Source organism: Miniopterus schreibersii, assembly GCF_964146895.1.
Source record: "Miniopterus schreibersii genome assembly, chromosome: 7".
NCBI lineage: Eukaryota > Metazoa > Chordata > Mammalia > Chiroptera > Miniopteridae > Miniopterus > Miniopterus schreibersii.
The window spans coordinates 22445607-22461031 of record NC_138108.1 but is presented as its reverse complement, the minus strand read 5'-3'; the positions used below and the strand labels follow the sequence as shown (position 1 = coordinate 22461031).

At 46.2% G+C, this 15425-nt stretch overlaps 1 protein-coding gene and 1 pseudogene across 2 annotated transcripts; one reads left to right on the top strand and one right to left on the bottom strand.

Annotated features, from left to right (window-relative positions):
• Positions 1 to 231: 231 nt before the first annotated feature.
• On the top strand, positions 232 to 7287 carry FZD7 (frizzled class receptor 7). The gene has a single exon (XM_081142437.1). It carries the CDS (start codon positions 1074 to 1076, stop codon positions 2796 to 2798), a length of 1725 nt encoding a protein of 574 aa, XP_080998563.1. The 5' UTR covers positions 232 to 1073; the 3' UTR covers positions 2799 to 7287.
• A 323-nt stretch (positions 7288 to 7610) lies between these two features.
• LOC308559787 (S-methyl-5'-thioadenosine phosphorylase pseudogene) lies at positions 7611 to 9358 on the bottom strand (annotated as a pseudogene). Its single transcript has one exon. The product of its transcript is annotated as an S-methyl-5'-thioadenosine phosphorylase pseudogene (transcript).
• Between the last annotated feature and the right edge of the window lie 6067 nt (positions 9359 to 15425).

Here is a 15425-nt window from a genome sequence, read left to right as displayed (position 1 = left end):
CCCCAAGCGAATTCAGGGGTAAAAGTTTTTCTTAACTTTTCGCTCCTAGCCCCCTGCCCCTCCCCTCAGGAATCCGCCCAGAGCGCCGCAGACCCCGCCTCTCAGGTTCCCTCGCCGGCCCCTTCCGACTTCCACCCAATCCGGCGGCGGCCACGCAGAAAACAAAGGCTACCATTGGGCAGCCCTGAACCTGAGGGCCCGCCCCCGGAGTGGTTTGTGAATGGGGGGAGGGGAGGGGGCGGGGCGGCCCGGAACCCGGCGAGCCTGACGCTTCTTCTGGTGAGTTGCGCGGCTCCGAGGCGTTACTCTGCGCTCCCTGCGGGCGGGCGGCGGCGGCGGGCGCCGGGACTCACGGGCCAGGGCTGCGCCGGGCCGGAGAGGCCGGGCCCAGGCCGCGGGCACCGGGACCTCGCAGCTTCGGACGCAGTGTAACTGGATTTCGAAAAAGAACTCACTGAGCTTTTGGTTCCAAGGCACCGGTTGGACTCAGAGCGAGAATCAGACGTTCGGCTGAAACTTGGGGCCGAGCTTTTGAGGCTGAAGGAGCGGGGAGTGGAAAAGGAGGCAAAGAAGGAGGTGGCGGCGAGCGGAGCCTCCAGGCGAGGAGGCGGAGCAGCACAGCGGAGGCGGCTGCCTCGGCTCGCAGGCGGCGGCGCCGGGCTCTGGCCCGCGAGGGGCTGGACTTGGTGTGGGGGCGCGCGCGTTGCTGTGCGCCGTGAGTCCAGAGAGTTGGGCAAACTTTCAAGGGTAGTCACTGGAGCTTGTTGCTCCTTGCCGTAGAAAAAGGCGCACCGTTACGTCGCGGCAGGAGGAGAAGGCGGCGCCCCCGGCCCAAGCCGACGAGTTTGAGCCCCCGGCGGCCGCGCGACTGCTGGGCGGAGGCGGCGGAGGCGCCCCTGCGGCGCGGGCAACCCAGCTACAGTGCCCCCGGCTCCGCGCCGCCCACGGCCCGGCCCCGGCGCCGGGAGGACTCTCATGCGCCGGGCGCGGTGGCGCCTCCCCGGATCCAAGTCTCCTGCTGCTGCCTCGTCGGGATCCTCCAGCTGAGAGCGCCGCTGCACCCACACCCGGCGATGCGGGGCCCCCGCGCAGATACGCCGCGCTCTCGGGTGGGCCTATGCACCCTGATGCTTGTGCTCCTGGGCGCGCTGCCCGCGGGCGCCGGGGCGCAGCCGTACCACGGCGAAAAGGGTATCTCGGTGCCGGACCACGGCTTCTGCCAGCTCATCTCCATCCCGCTGTGCACGGACATCGCCTACAACCAGACCATCCTGCCCAACCTGCTGGGCCACACCAACCAAGAGGATGCGGGCCTCGAGGTGCACCAGTTCTACCCGCTGGTGAAGGTGCAGTGTTCTCCGGAGCTGCGCTTCTTCCTGTGCTCCATGTACGCACCCGTGTGCACCGTGCTGGATAAGGCCATCCCGCCGTGCCGTTCTCTGTGCGAGCGTGCCCGCCAGGGCTGCGAAGCGCTCATGAACAAGTTCGGCTTCCAGTGGCCGGAGCGGCTGCGCTGCGAGAACTTCCCGGTGCACGGCGCCGGCGAGATCTGCGTGGGCCAGAACACGTCCGACGGCTCCGGGGGTCCGGGCGGCGGTCCCACCCCCTACCCCACCGCGCCCTACATGCCCGACTTGCCCTTCACTGCGCTGCCCCCGGGGGCCGCTGACGGCAGGGGCCGTTCCGCCTTTCCCTTCTCGTGCCCCCGCCAGCTCAAGGTGCCCCCCTACCTGGGCTACCGCTTCCTGGGCGAGCGCGACTGCGGCGCCCCGTGCGAGCCTGGCCGCGCCAACGGCCTCATGTACTTTAAGGAGGAGGAGAGGCGCTTCGCCCGCCTGTGGGTGGGCGTATGGTCGGTGCTTTGCTGCGCCTCCACGCTCTTCACGGTCCTCACCTACCTAGTGGACATGCGGCGCTTCAGCTACCCCGAGCGGCCCATCATCTTCCTGTCGGGCTGCTACTTCATGGTGGCTGTGGCGCACGTGGCCGGCTTCCTGCTGGAGGACCGCGCCGTGTGCGTGGAGCGCTTCTCAGACGACGGCTACCGCACGGTGGCGCAGGGCACCAAGAAGGAGGGGTGCACCATCCTCTTCATGGTCCTCTACTTCTTCGGCATGGCCAGTTCCATCTGGTGGGTCATCCTGTCGCTCACGTGGTTCCTGGCGGCCGGCATGAAGTGGGGCCACGAGGCCATCGAGGCCAACTCGCAGTACTTCCACCTGGCCGCGTGGGCGGTGCCCGCGGTCAAGACCATCACCATCCTGGCCATGGGCCAGGTGGACGGGGACCTGCTCAGCGGGGTGTGCTACGTGGGCCTGTCCAGCGTGGACGCGCTGCGGGGCTTCGTGCTGGCGCCCCTGTTCGTCTACCTCTTCATCGGCACGTCCTTCCTGCTGGCAGGCTTCGTGTCGCTCTTCCGCATCCGCACGATCATGAAGCACGACGGCACCAAGACCGAGAAGCTGGAGAAGCTCATGGTGCGCATCGGCGTCTTCAGCGTGCTCTACACGGTGCCGGCCACCATCGTCCTGGCCTGTTACTTCTACGAGCAGGCCTTCCGCGAGCACTGGGAGCGCACCTGGCTCCTGCAGACCTGCAAGAGCTATGCGGTGCCCTGCCCCCCCGGCCACTTCCCGCCCATGAGCCCCGACTTCACCGTCTTCATGATCAAGTACCTGATGACCATGATCGTGGGCATCACCACCGGCTTCTGGATCTGGTCCGGGAAGACCCTACAGTCGTGGCGCCGCTTCTACCACAGACTCAGCCACAGCAGCAAGGGGGAGACTGCGGTATGAGCCCCGGCCCCTCCCCCTCCCTCCCCCTCCCCCCTCCCTGGGGGAACGGCGCCGTAGGGAAAGAACTTTTGCTGGGGGGGGGGTATTTCTGTAACCTCCTCCCCCTCCAATGAGCAGTGACCTGGAAGCGCGAAGACTGATGTAGACGTGGGACGAGGGGTGGGTTTGGAAAGGAGGCCCGAGTGGGAAGACGGTTTGGACGCAGACACTCTGGCCGACTTGCAGGGTAATGACGATGATTCTAATCGCGATGATGTTTGTCGTGTAAGGTGCGGACCGACGTGGGTCCACGGAGAAGACCGAGCCCAGCAGCGAGCGCTGTGAGCTCCTCCCAGCTCCGGCGGCGCGGGGGCCGAGAGCGGTCCCCCTGCTGCAGGACAGGCGGCCTGTGCTCGCTCCCGCGAGGCCGGGTGAAAGGTACCGCTCTGTCTGCGCCGGCCGCTTTGTTGCAAAAAGGGAGGGCTCCCTGCGGCGCCCTTGTCAAGCGGTGGTCAAACCATAATCTCTTTTCACTGGGGCCAAACTGGAGCCCAGATGGGTTAATTTCCAGGGTCAGACATTACAGTCTGCAGTCTCTCCTCCCCGGCCCCCTCCCGCCTGTGTTTTTGCCCCTACTCCTTTCAAGTCTCGTAAAATAGCGTTTGGAAGTCTTGGGAGGCCTGCCTCCTAGAATCCTAATGTGAGGATGCAAAAGAAATGAAGACAGCGTTTCGAGGTGATGCTAAGAAGAGTAGTAGGTATTTCTGCTCTTTTTTTTTATTTTCTGGGGAAGGCAGGGGAAAGAAAGAAGGGAGTTTTATTCTTTTTAATACCCTGAAAAGAAGTGATGACTTGTTGCTTTTCAAAACAGGAATGCATTTTTCCCCTTGTCTTTGTTGTAAGAGACAAAAGAGGAAACAAAAGTGTCTCTCTGTGGAAAGGCATAACTGTGAAGACAGCAAATTTTATAGGCTAAGTAGCGCAAATCTGAGGTTTCTCTTTGGATGTTAATTTGGTTGAGATAAACATTCCTTTTTAAGGAAAAGTGAAAGGCAGTGTGCTTCCATACCCCCACTGGGTCAGAGATTCTGACTTTGCTAAAGGAAATGCAAGGGGTTTTGTTGTTTGTTTTATATCAGTTTAATTCAGAACACATGATCCAATGAAATGGGCTCTGTTAAAATGTTAAAGGAAATCTCTCCCTGCAGTTTTTTTTTCTTCCTATAAACCTGCATTTAGGGTTTCTTTCTATCTTTTTTTCTCCTATTTGAATCCTCCCAGATAAAAGGAAGAGCATAATGTCTTCAGCTTCCATAGTACAGGAAAGTAAAATTTTAAAAGTGAAAAAAAAACAACAAAACACAAAACATTTTGTCCTGTTTTCGTAGTCCCATAAATCCATTTATAAAACATCCTATGTATGCTGACCCTGTCTTTGTGTGGCTGGGTGGGGAGGTGACCTACAGAAATGATAGTGAATGAAGAGGACAGTTCACATCATGGGCCCCCCTCTTTTAAGGAAAATCATTAAGAGAAGGTAAACTTCAAAGTAATTCTGTAGTTCTTTAAAATGTGCTGGATGACTTAAATTTATTAATCTTAAATCATGGACTTTTTTTTTTCTATAATAGAACTCTGATTCTTTTGCATAATGGTCTGAAGCTGAGCAGAGAATCATGGGAACTAACCTTTACTCCACCTTTGACACCACCCTCCAATCTTACAACACTGTCCTATTTCTCAAAACAGTTTAAAAATGCTGTTTTAAACAGTTTTTAAATCATAGAGGGTACTATCAGGAATACAAGTTACTTTATATAATCTAATGTTCAGTTGAGTGGAGCTGCTTTTTATATTAAAGTTATTGGCCTTGTGTTTCTGAAACCTCCAAAACTATCTCATTTGTCAGATTTTTTAAAACTCCCACCACGCAGTTTTTCGGCATCTTTTGTGTTGTATCTCTTGCATGTGAAATTTGTAAAATAGAGACAAGTGCAGTATGTATATTTTGTAAATCTCCCATTTTTGTAAGAAAATATATATTGTATTTATACATTTTTACTTTGGATTTTTGTTTTGTTTTGCCTTTAAAAGTCTACAAGGAAGCCCCACTTTATCACATGTACAGATCACAAATAAATTTTTTTAAAATACCAAGTGAATGTTTATTTAGTTTGCAGTGCCTATATATCCATAAGCCAAAGAACTAAACATTGTGGTATATGGAAACCAGGTGTAGAGGGACACCATTGGGTGGGTCTCTCAAAGAGGAAGAGGCGATATACAGGGTGTCCCCAAAAAAATACATACACACTTTGAATAATTATTCTAATGGGTTAAATCTGAAAAGAAAGACATCAATTGAGCTATTAAAGTGTGTACACATTGTTTTATTGAGGTCTCTTTTCCTTGCTTTTTAAAATACAGTGCAATGAATGCCTTAACTGTCCCTTAATTTTTTTTCTGTTCTGCTCCCTGCCCCTCTCCTCACCACCCACCACATACTCCCTTTGGATAACTTATTGAAGGTACAGAATGAGCATCTCTTTTAAAGAGGTGCTGTCTGATCCACGTTTTTACTACCCTTCAGAGGTGAAGTACATATTCGAAAGGGGACTAGAGGATATTTTTGGTCTGCTTTTCTTGGGAAGAATTCAGTGAGAGTTTTTCTTTTGTTTTGTTTAAACTGATTGTGTTTTTGTATCCTGATGAACTTTATCTAAATTGTTAATACTTAAGTCCCTTGGGTTCAGGTGGCTGGGAAAGTCCTTAGACGGTTCCAGATAATAGCAGGGGCCTCCCATGTGGAGCATTCCTAGCTATAAGCTTCATTCTACCTTCTAGATCGACTGAACCAGAGGTCAAGTGATTCCCCGAGGTGGCAGTGAAGGTGGCAATGACTCAGCAGCTCTGGCAGGAATAGACTCCATGCCTAACCCCAGGATGGCCTCAGAAGCCACTGATGCTATTCTTTCCTCTTGTCGGAGAAGCTAACTTTGGAATCAGATTAGACTGAGAAGCCTTCACTATCCAGGCACTTTGATATTAAACAGTCCCTCAGGGAAGTGATAAAGGCATTCTAAATACTTCCAATTCCAAGCCTCACCGGTTGGTTTTTTTTTCCACCTGCCTCTCTTCTTTAATTCAGGTGCCTGTTTCCTGGCTTTTCACAATATAGTTGCCTCATTCACCAGTGGCCCTCGAGACCCAGCAGTAGACTGGATGCTGCTGTTTTCCTTCCCTTCCTCGGCTTTAAGTTTCTGTACTTCTAAAGCTCAAGAGAAACAGTTCTGTTTTTGTTTTAATTAACAGGCTCACACACATGGCTGGTGTGTTTTACAAATACACAGTATGAAAACCAGTGACAGACGGTCCTCACCAGGAGGAGGAAGTCACGCTGCTGCACTCTGCAAAGAGCAGCTTTAAGGTCCTCCTGGGTTTTGAACATCACAATGGGTGTGAGGTCATCCTAACCTGTGAAGATTTGGGCATCAAGGAAGGAAAAAAATAGTGACTTGAAGTCTCTTAAGGTTTATCCAGTTTTTGCTTATAAAATGACACCTTTTAGGTTAAAGCATGCCTTTTCTTAACACCACACTAACATCTCCTGTTAAGAATGTTTGCTTTTAGGTGGAAGGCTCCCGACAGGGTTTTCTGCTCACAAATTAACTGCTAAAGGCACTTAGACCCTTCTGTGGGGAGAGCTGAGTGACTACTCCTATAAATGTGTCCCTTTCCTCTTTTCAGCACTGCCTGGTCCTTCGGGGCTTTCAAAGATTGAAGAGCATTGGTCTTTAGTGAGTGAACAAAGACTGTGTATGAATAAATTACTACCTGCTTTTTTGTAAGCAAAGATAAAAGTGCCCAGTTTAATTCCTTTCATATTGTGGTGTATCCTTATATAGTTGATTCTTTTTTTCTAAGTAATTTTTATTTTTAAAACAACTTTACTATTTAATTATATTTGTGTAGAAAAAATACGAAGCCAGAAAAATATAAAGAAAATTAAGATAATCCAGTATACGCCCAAAATACAATAACAAAAGATTCTATTTCTAGTCTTTTTTGTATATTTACAAACACAGCAGCCATGTGTGTGGGCCTGTTAATTAGAATTTTAAAACAAAATTAATACTATAAAATGCTTACATATTCTTTTTGCATTTCATATTATTGAGTAACCAGTTCTTTAGGACATTAAATATTATATGAAAACATGATCTTCAGTTGGCTGCTTCACAACCCAATTAGAGCAAAACCATAATTTATCTCAAGTTTTTGGATATTCAAATTGTTTTAAATATTTGCTATTAAAACTAACACTGTGTTAAACATCCTTCTTTACATATAATTCTTTGTATGCATTTCTAATTTTTTAAAGATAAAAGGAGTAACCAGTATAAACGATGTAAGTATTTTTAAATCTTTTGATACATTTTACCGAACCGCTCTCCAGAAAGATTGTACCAATTTACAGTGACACCAATAAAGAATCTGAAAGTTCTATTTCATCTTCATATTCTTGGCAACATAAGAAACTGAATGTCACCTCCCACCTTTTATTGTTATGAATTGAATGGGGGAATGGTGTCTTCTTGTCTTTTTTTGGAAGTGTAGAATTTTCCCATATGTTTATTGGTCATTTGCTTTCCCTGTGTTTTTTGAAGCAGCCCATGTCTTTCAGAAGGCATTTTTCACACTGGCATGGTCTTATCACATGTTCTTCCTTAGCAGGCAAAGGCATGAAAGCTTCTCCACATTTCAAATTAAGCAGGAGTTCCCCAAATGGCTAGAATTAGAAAGTCTTCTTGTCTTCTGGGCAGCCATGCTATTTTAACGTCTTGGTAATGAAACAGAGGACTGGGCTATATTCTTCGGGTTATGGAGGGTTTCTGACCATTCCGCGGACCCTATATAAGGAATGGTAGTGAGGAGTAAACTCTTGGCTTTATTGGCATTTTCTTTCAGGGTCTTTAAAACCCGGTCTAGTGAAACCACTTCTTCCTGCTCCTTCCAGCAATCATCTGTTGCCATGGTGATACTTGAATAGTCAAGTCCAGCCTCCTTAGCAAGAACCACCTCTGGAACTGTGGTCATGTTGATGACATCTGCTCCCAGGTGCGAAACATGAAGTTTTCTACCCGGGAACTAAAACGAGGTCCTTCAATTGTGAGCATTGTCCCTTTTGAGTGGCACCTGAGTCCTAGCTTCTTAGCAGTCTCTATGAGGACCTCTCTCGTTTTGGGGCAGAACTGCTCAGCCGCTGGAATATGCAATGCTCCTCTGGCACAGGAACGACTCCCATCATAGAAGGTCTAAGGCCTCATGGTGACGCTGTCGATGAGCTGTTGGTCAGTAATGATGATATCTCCAGGCTGCATCTCTTCCCTCCAGGAACCGAAAGCTGTGGTCACTATGACATGAGTACAACCTCCTCCTTCAGAGCCCGATGTTCACCTGATAGCTGACTTTCGAAGGCATGATGGTATGTCGCCGCCCACGCCTCGCAAGGAAGATGCAACCAACGTTCTTTATCTTTCCCAAAATTAAGACATCAGAAGACTTGCCAAATGGAGTATCCACATATTTCTCAGTTCTTCCTTCTGAGATTTCTGGATCATCCAGGCCTGTTCCACCAATTATCCCAGTCTTCACGGTTGTGGGGATGACACCTGAGACCAGACCTGTGCTGGGAGGAGCCTGCAGGGTGGGCCTGCTGCAGGGTGGAGAAGGGGAGCTGGTCCAGCGAGCAGCCTGTAGTTGATACTTACCTAAGGATTTTAGAAGCTCTGGGATTTTTAAGGAGGCGCATCTAAGCAGAAAATATGTGAGGGAGAGTGTTTGTGAAAGGGCACGTGTAAAGGTTAAGAAAAACATTGGCAGGAGTTTGGTGTTAATCCCTAGATAAGGAACAGAAACACTTGTGAAAATTTTCTGCAGTTTATAAAACAAAATTAGTCTACACAATAACCACATGCAACACCTAATCTCTTAAAGTAGGTGTATGAGAAATCTTGGCAAGAAATAAATGTCCTGTTGATAACGTCTTACTGTTAGAGGAAAAGTAAAAAATTTTTTGAATGTGCTTGATAGAAAATAGTGATATTAGAAATTCTCTGGGTAGAACTATAAGAGTGTAACAGCTGTAGGTTTGAACCCTGTAATTATACTGGGAAATTCTCTTCCAACTCTCCCATCTTTAATTTCACTGAAAAGGCAGGTGGCTATTTATAGATAGTATATTTTTATATATGCATATGTGGATGGTGAATACCAGTCTGCTGGGCTCCAGGAAATCCTAGAAGAGACCAAAAGCACTCCAAAGTGGTCTTAAACAATTTGTGGATCTCTTCTTTTTTTCTCTTATTTCACCATCAGTGGCATTAAACTGATTTCATAGAACTTGGTTCTTCAACTCTATTCAATTTGTGATACTTCTTACACCTGAATCTGTGTTCCTCGCATTTCATACAAAAGTGAACTAGTTAAAAGGGTACCTTTAAAATGTCAGGTCTTGCCGTAGCCAGTTTTGCTCAGTGGTTAGAGCATCAGCCTTGTAGACTGAAGGGTCCCAGGTTTGATTCCAGTCAATTCCAATCAAGGGCATGTACCTTCATTGCAGGCTCGATCCTCCGGGCCCCAGCCAGCTCTCAAATGGGAGGCAACCAATCGATGTATCTCTCTCACATCAGTGTTTCTCTCTCTCTCTTTCTCTCTGAAAAGCAATGGAAAAAAATATCCTCCAGTGAGGATTAAAAAAATAAACAAAAAATAATAAAGTGTCAGGTCTTTGGTAAACACACATTGTGCTTCTCATTCCCTTTGGTTGAAAAAAAAAAAATTCAGTCACTTAGAATTTTCTCAATTAATGCCACAGTCGTAGAAAAAACGAAGTTTGACCAAGACAATAATAATTTATTATAAGTGATCCAGTTCAAGTAGTACTGGCCAAGTGACCACTACATAAAGGTGCTATACAGGGACTGGAGGGATTACAAATAAAAGTAGGAGACACAGTCCACCTGGAAAACTTGCCACATAGCTCAGGGTAAGGATGGCATCCCCAAGGAGAAATAAACGACTAATTATATTTCTAGATAGAGCTTGGAAATTGTCATTATAGAGCCCAAAAGCTATTTAGAATAATGTTACTTGACATTTGGTGGCATTTACTGTTTTTAAAAGCCACTTTCACATTCATTATTTGACTTTATCCTCACAATTATTATAACAACCCTATAATGTGGAATAATTCTTATTTTAAAGATGAAGGTCGTTGTCCCTAAACCTCTTTCTGATGACTTTAACAAAATAGAATTGAAGCTATTGTGAGGGACTCAAAAGTGCGTTAGCTGGGGGCCTACTTCACTTTGCAGGGAACTTTTAGGGAGCTCAAGTCCACCTCTTCTGCTATTTGGCTTCCTTTGATGCTTTATACCTGCAAACCTCTCTATGCGGCTTAGCCCCAGCATCAGATTCAGTATCGCGTTTAAGAAGTCATCTCTGAGAGATGGACATGTCAGGAGAAAAAGGGGCATTTGGAAGGTGGAGACAAGGTGTGTGGGGAGGTGACAGTGAGGCACTAAGTTCCATACAGTCATGAATGAAAACAGGCTGCTCGAATGATCTGGGTGAGACAACAACCTACTTACTACTACTCACCCTTAGGAAATATCCCCAAACTTCAGCTTGGCCTTGCAGATTCCAGGGGACAATTCAAAGGGAAAAGTATCTTAGGGAAGGTATGGCTGCACAGGGAGTAGGAAATACAGCACCAACAATGAAAGCTTGTATGGCATAACTTAGCACCAGTTACACTTCTAATTTCCAAAGGAAAACAAATGGCATGGAGCATTCAGGTCCAGTTTCTAGGTCTGGGGCAGCTGGGAGAGGACATGGGTGGCAGCTGATCCTTGAGTTGCATGTGGCGAAGAGAACAAGTCCTTGAGCTAAAAGCATAAATTATCTTCAGTGCCAACGAATTATTTCTTGAGGACCTAGGACGTGCCAGGTTGCTGTGCTGGGTCCTGGATATCACACACTGGCTTCTGGAATGTGTTTTCCTGAGCCTTAGCCAAAGCTAAGCACATACTCCTCACCCCACTTATTTCTCACATCAGTCTCTCAAGTGGAGAGTGGACCAAAAGCACCTTCTTCTGTGTTCGCAAACTACATGTTTTATTGTGCTTTGCTTTATTGCACTTTGCAGACACCACATTTTTTCACAAATTGAAGGTAACACCCTCCACCAGCAAAAAGATTATGACTTGCTGAAGGCTCAGATGATGGTTAGCATTTTTTAGCAATAAAGTATTTTTAAATTAAAGTAGGTACATAGACATAATGCTATTGCACACTTAATAGATTACATTATAGTGTGAATATAACTCTCATATGTACTGGGAAACCAAAAAAATCATGTGACTCACATTACTGGGATAGATACTTACTTTATTGCAATGGTCTGGAACATAACCCACAGTATCTCTGAGGTATGCCTGTATCTTTCTCTCCATGACCTTAAAGTACCAACAACAAATGGATAGCTATATCTTGATCACATTCTAAAGATGGGAAACCATGAGGCTAAAAGAAGCTTGTTCAGTGCCACAAGTAATCACAGGCCAAGCCCCAATAAAGGACCCACGCAGGTCTCCCAAAGACGCTGGCTGAATCTGGCAATCTTTCCCTCAGAACAGCGCACTTTGAAGATGTGGTATGGCTAGGAGACGGGCCTGAGAGGGACCTGAGAGGGACAAGGGAGTGACGGGTGATTTGGACTAGCTTTGTGAAAGGGAGCGTGATTGTACAAACATGTTGCCAAGGGCAGTGAAGACTGGCTTAGTACTTTGATGATAATGATCATTATCTTTCTAATTGCTCACATTTTTGAGCACTGACTATATGCTAAGCCCTGGGTACAATATGGCCTAGTAGTTAAGATAATCCACGCAAAGCCCTAACCACGGTACTTGGCATCTAATGAATGATAAATAAACATCAGCATTATTGTTAATATTTAATTATCTCATTTATTCTTCACAGCAACCTTATGAGGTAGGGATCTTCGTCCCCCATTTCAAGTTCTGAAAGGTGAGATGAGAGCAGCAAAACTGGCTATATCCTGTGGCTCTAATCACCATGCTACAAATATTTACTGAGGTCTTAATGTCTTCCATTCTGTTATTCTGATCAATTTAGCCCAGGACTGAAGTAAGAATAACTAAGGAAAAGAATTTACATCAGAACAGAATGGAATTGAGGAGGCATTCTCAGTGCTAGTCCCCAGGAAGTATTTTCACCTTTTCAGTGAGAAGCAGAAAGCTCTCTGCCGTATTAATTTGCCATCAGTACCTCCAGCGTCAGCATGGCATGCATTTGCCAGTGCATTCTTCAAAAGCCAAATGGCTTGATAAAGTCAGAAGAACCCCAGAAAACAAGAACAAATGTTTCAAAGAGAAACCAGCCTCTCAAGTCACAAAGAAGTTTTATTTTACTGTTAGCACAAGTTTCTGACAAAAAGAAGGCTAAAAATTAAACTTTCAAGTTCTTCATTTAGGGTCCACTTTAGGGGAGCTCCCCCTACAAAAGTAGACTCTTAATTCATTTAAGGTGGGAATCTGTGTCACTGTAAGAGTTAAATGAAACAGCAAGGAAATTCAGTTAGTTCATCTTCGATGAGAGGAAAGCAATGTACAATTCCTCCATTCACCCAGCGGTTTGGGACCTACGAGTTGTACAAAATGTTTACTTCAGATAACTAAGTCTCCATTCAGGGCACACCACCCCTCTTATATTTATAACTGCTCTGTGCTGTCTCTCAGGATTGTTCAAATCTGTCTGAGCAGTTGACATGGCTGCAAAAACCTGAACACAATCTCTCCCGTCCAGTCAGAATGCTACCTAACTTGTTTTTTCTTCTTGTTAAATTATAAAACACAATTTTCTGCTAGTCAGGACACCAGGTTTAGACCCTGCTTATGAATAGAAATAGTCAACAGGTTCCACCTCCAAAACAGTTACTGGGTGTGTAAGAGTAAACATTATTGTGTCTCTTAATCCTGGCTATTTGATTAAGAAAATAAAAGAATTTGAGCCAGCATTAGCCTTGTGCATAGAATCAGCCTACAAGAAAAGTCAGAATGGAGCCAGCTTCATTCTCCTCAGGGACACTTCTTTTAACCTCAAGATCTTTCTTACCTGTCACTTCACACCAAGAAAAAGGAAACACAAAGATGAAATGTGTTTTTTAAAAAAATAAGATCAAAGGGAAAACCCAGGAAGGGGAGACTGAGAGAGAGCAAGATAGCAAGAAAAAATTCTGAACACAGCCCTGCTTCTGCGCCACTGACACCTGATTCAGTCATTCCTTTGACAACTATTAGTTGACTTTCCATCATTAATCTCATTCCCTGTATCCCAGAGTTATAATAAGCAGTAACATTGATTGAGGGTTTTGATGTACCAGACACATACATAGAGTATAGTACCCACTCTCCACATCTTTGCTTGATTCCCTCAACAACTCCCTGAGATAGAAACTATTATCCTCATTTTAAAGACAGAGAAAGCTGAGACACCAAGAGGTAAAAAAACTTGCTCAGGACCCCTTGACTCCCATGCTGTAGTGCATCCCTCTTCCTGCTGTTTTCCAACCCTGACTACTGAAGTGTTGGTATCTATAGAATCAACTCTCTCTTTATTTGGAATTATCACTAAAATTGTGATTAGTTTGGGGGGGAGGGAGGTGAAATACATTGATTCTAAGCCAATGTGTTACTTGTCAACAGGGAATCAGACCCTCCTTTTCCATGATCTCTATTTAATGACTTCACCCTACTTGACAGAGCATCACAGGAGGATCATGGCCACCAGTGGGGAAGCTGATAGACTCGTGGAACCAAAGTGGATTTGGATTTAGCTCATCTCATTGTGTTTTTACATAAAAGGGTTTGCAGGGGAGCTCGATAGGAACACCCCCCGCCCCACCTCCACAGGGCAAAGTGACTCCAGAATGTCAGCATCCTAGTCCAGATGACTTAGTCAGTGCATACACTTCCCAAATGTTCACTATGTCCAGTCCTCAAAATCCCCCTGAAGATGAGGGATTTGAGAGATAATAACAGGTTCCCTAAGGGATTTGGGAGTTGTTTGGAAAAGATGAGTTGATGACTCCCTCTAAGCATGAAAAAAGTCACCATTGTTATTCCAGTTCGGGGAAATAACTAGAGCTCAGTTTTTGAGTGCATGGTGCTAAGACGGTCAAGGGACACAAGAATGTCTCACAGCCAACTTGAGCTGTGTCACATCACCTTCAGCCTGAGGTATCCCTTTTCCCTACCTGGGCATCCTGGATAAGCCAGCATGAATGTTGAAAAGCCCACCCATCAGCATTGTTGGAAGAAAAAGGCAAAGCAGACTCTTTTTATCAGAAAGCCGGTTATTGTAGCTCCCTCTATAGACTTGCCGCAGGGGAAAGGGGCAGTTAGCTACAAGGGAAACCATGCTCCTACGGCCAGTCAGGGGCTGGCTTGCTCTGCTGCCTCCCCTGCAGCCCTGTAGGCTGTTGGTGTTTAAGAGGCTTCCTGGACTGCTGGGAGGAGGGCAATGGTTTGAGATCCAACAGCTGGTGCTATATATTTTACTCTGCCAGCAACTTCCATTTATCCTTGGCTCTGTCCTCTCCCTTAACCCCTACAATCAGCTGACCAGCCTGGATTCTAGTTCTTCCCCATGGTCACCATCCCTTGCTTACATCACCATAATGGCTCCCTAACTGGTCGCCCTGCCTCCGTTTTGGCCTCTCCTCCAATTCGTCCCCACCCAGTGCCAGAAGGAATCATAGTAAATTCACTATGGCCAAGTCTCTTCCTTGTTTAAAATACTAAGCACAGCATGCGAGGCCTTCCATAATCTCTACCTGGCTCTCCAGCCTCATTTCCCACCATTCCTGCTCTGATCCGTTTACAGTTGCCTACATACTCATGTATCACAGGAATTCATTTTTTGATGAAAGAAAGAATCTGTAGCTATTTCAACTGCTGAAAGCTAATCGAGCCCCTTATTGGATGCACTCCAGCTCTCTTGCTTTCTGCCAAAATGGACAGGAATGCAGATCCAAAAGAAAATCAGAGTGAAGGCATGGGTTTCTACATCATCATCCTGGGACACTCCTACAGCACCTCAGGACAACTAAAGGAATCCCAAGAAGGAGGAATAGTACTGGACTAAAAATAATAATAATAATAATAATAATAATAATAATAATAATAAAGATCATTAAGTACTATTAGTGCCTAGGCAGTGATTTGTCTTATATTTCATTTCTAGTGCTCAGCAGAACATCCAGTACAAAGCAATGCTCAGTGTACTGGGTCAGTTAGTGTGCCCCCCAAATTCATGTCTTTCCCAGAACATCCAAACTTGACCTTATTTGGAAATAGGGTCAGAGGTAGTTAATGTAGTTAAGAAGAGGTCATACTGGAATAAGGTAGGCCTTTAATCTAACATGACTGTTGTCCTTATTTAAAAAGAGAAAGAAAAACAACAGGGAGAATGCCTTGTGATGACAGGTGGGGATTGGAGTTATGTGTCTAAAAGGCAAAAAAACACCAAGCATTGCTGGCAACCACCAGAAGTTAGAAGAGT

Excerpts from the sequence above, each read along its gene's own strand:
- FZD7 (XM_081142437.1), top strand. The coding sequence starts at position 1,074 with ATGCGGGGCCCCCGCGCAGATACGCCGCGCTCTCGGGTGGGCCTATGC.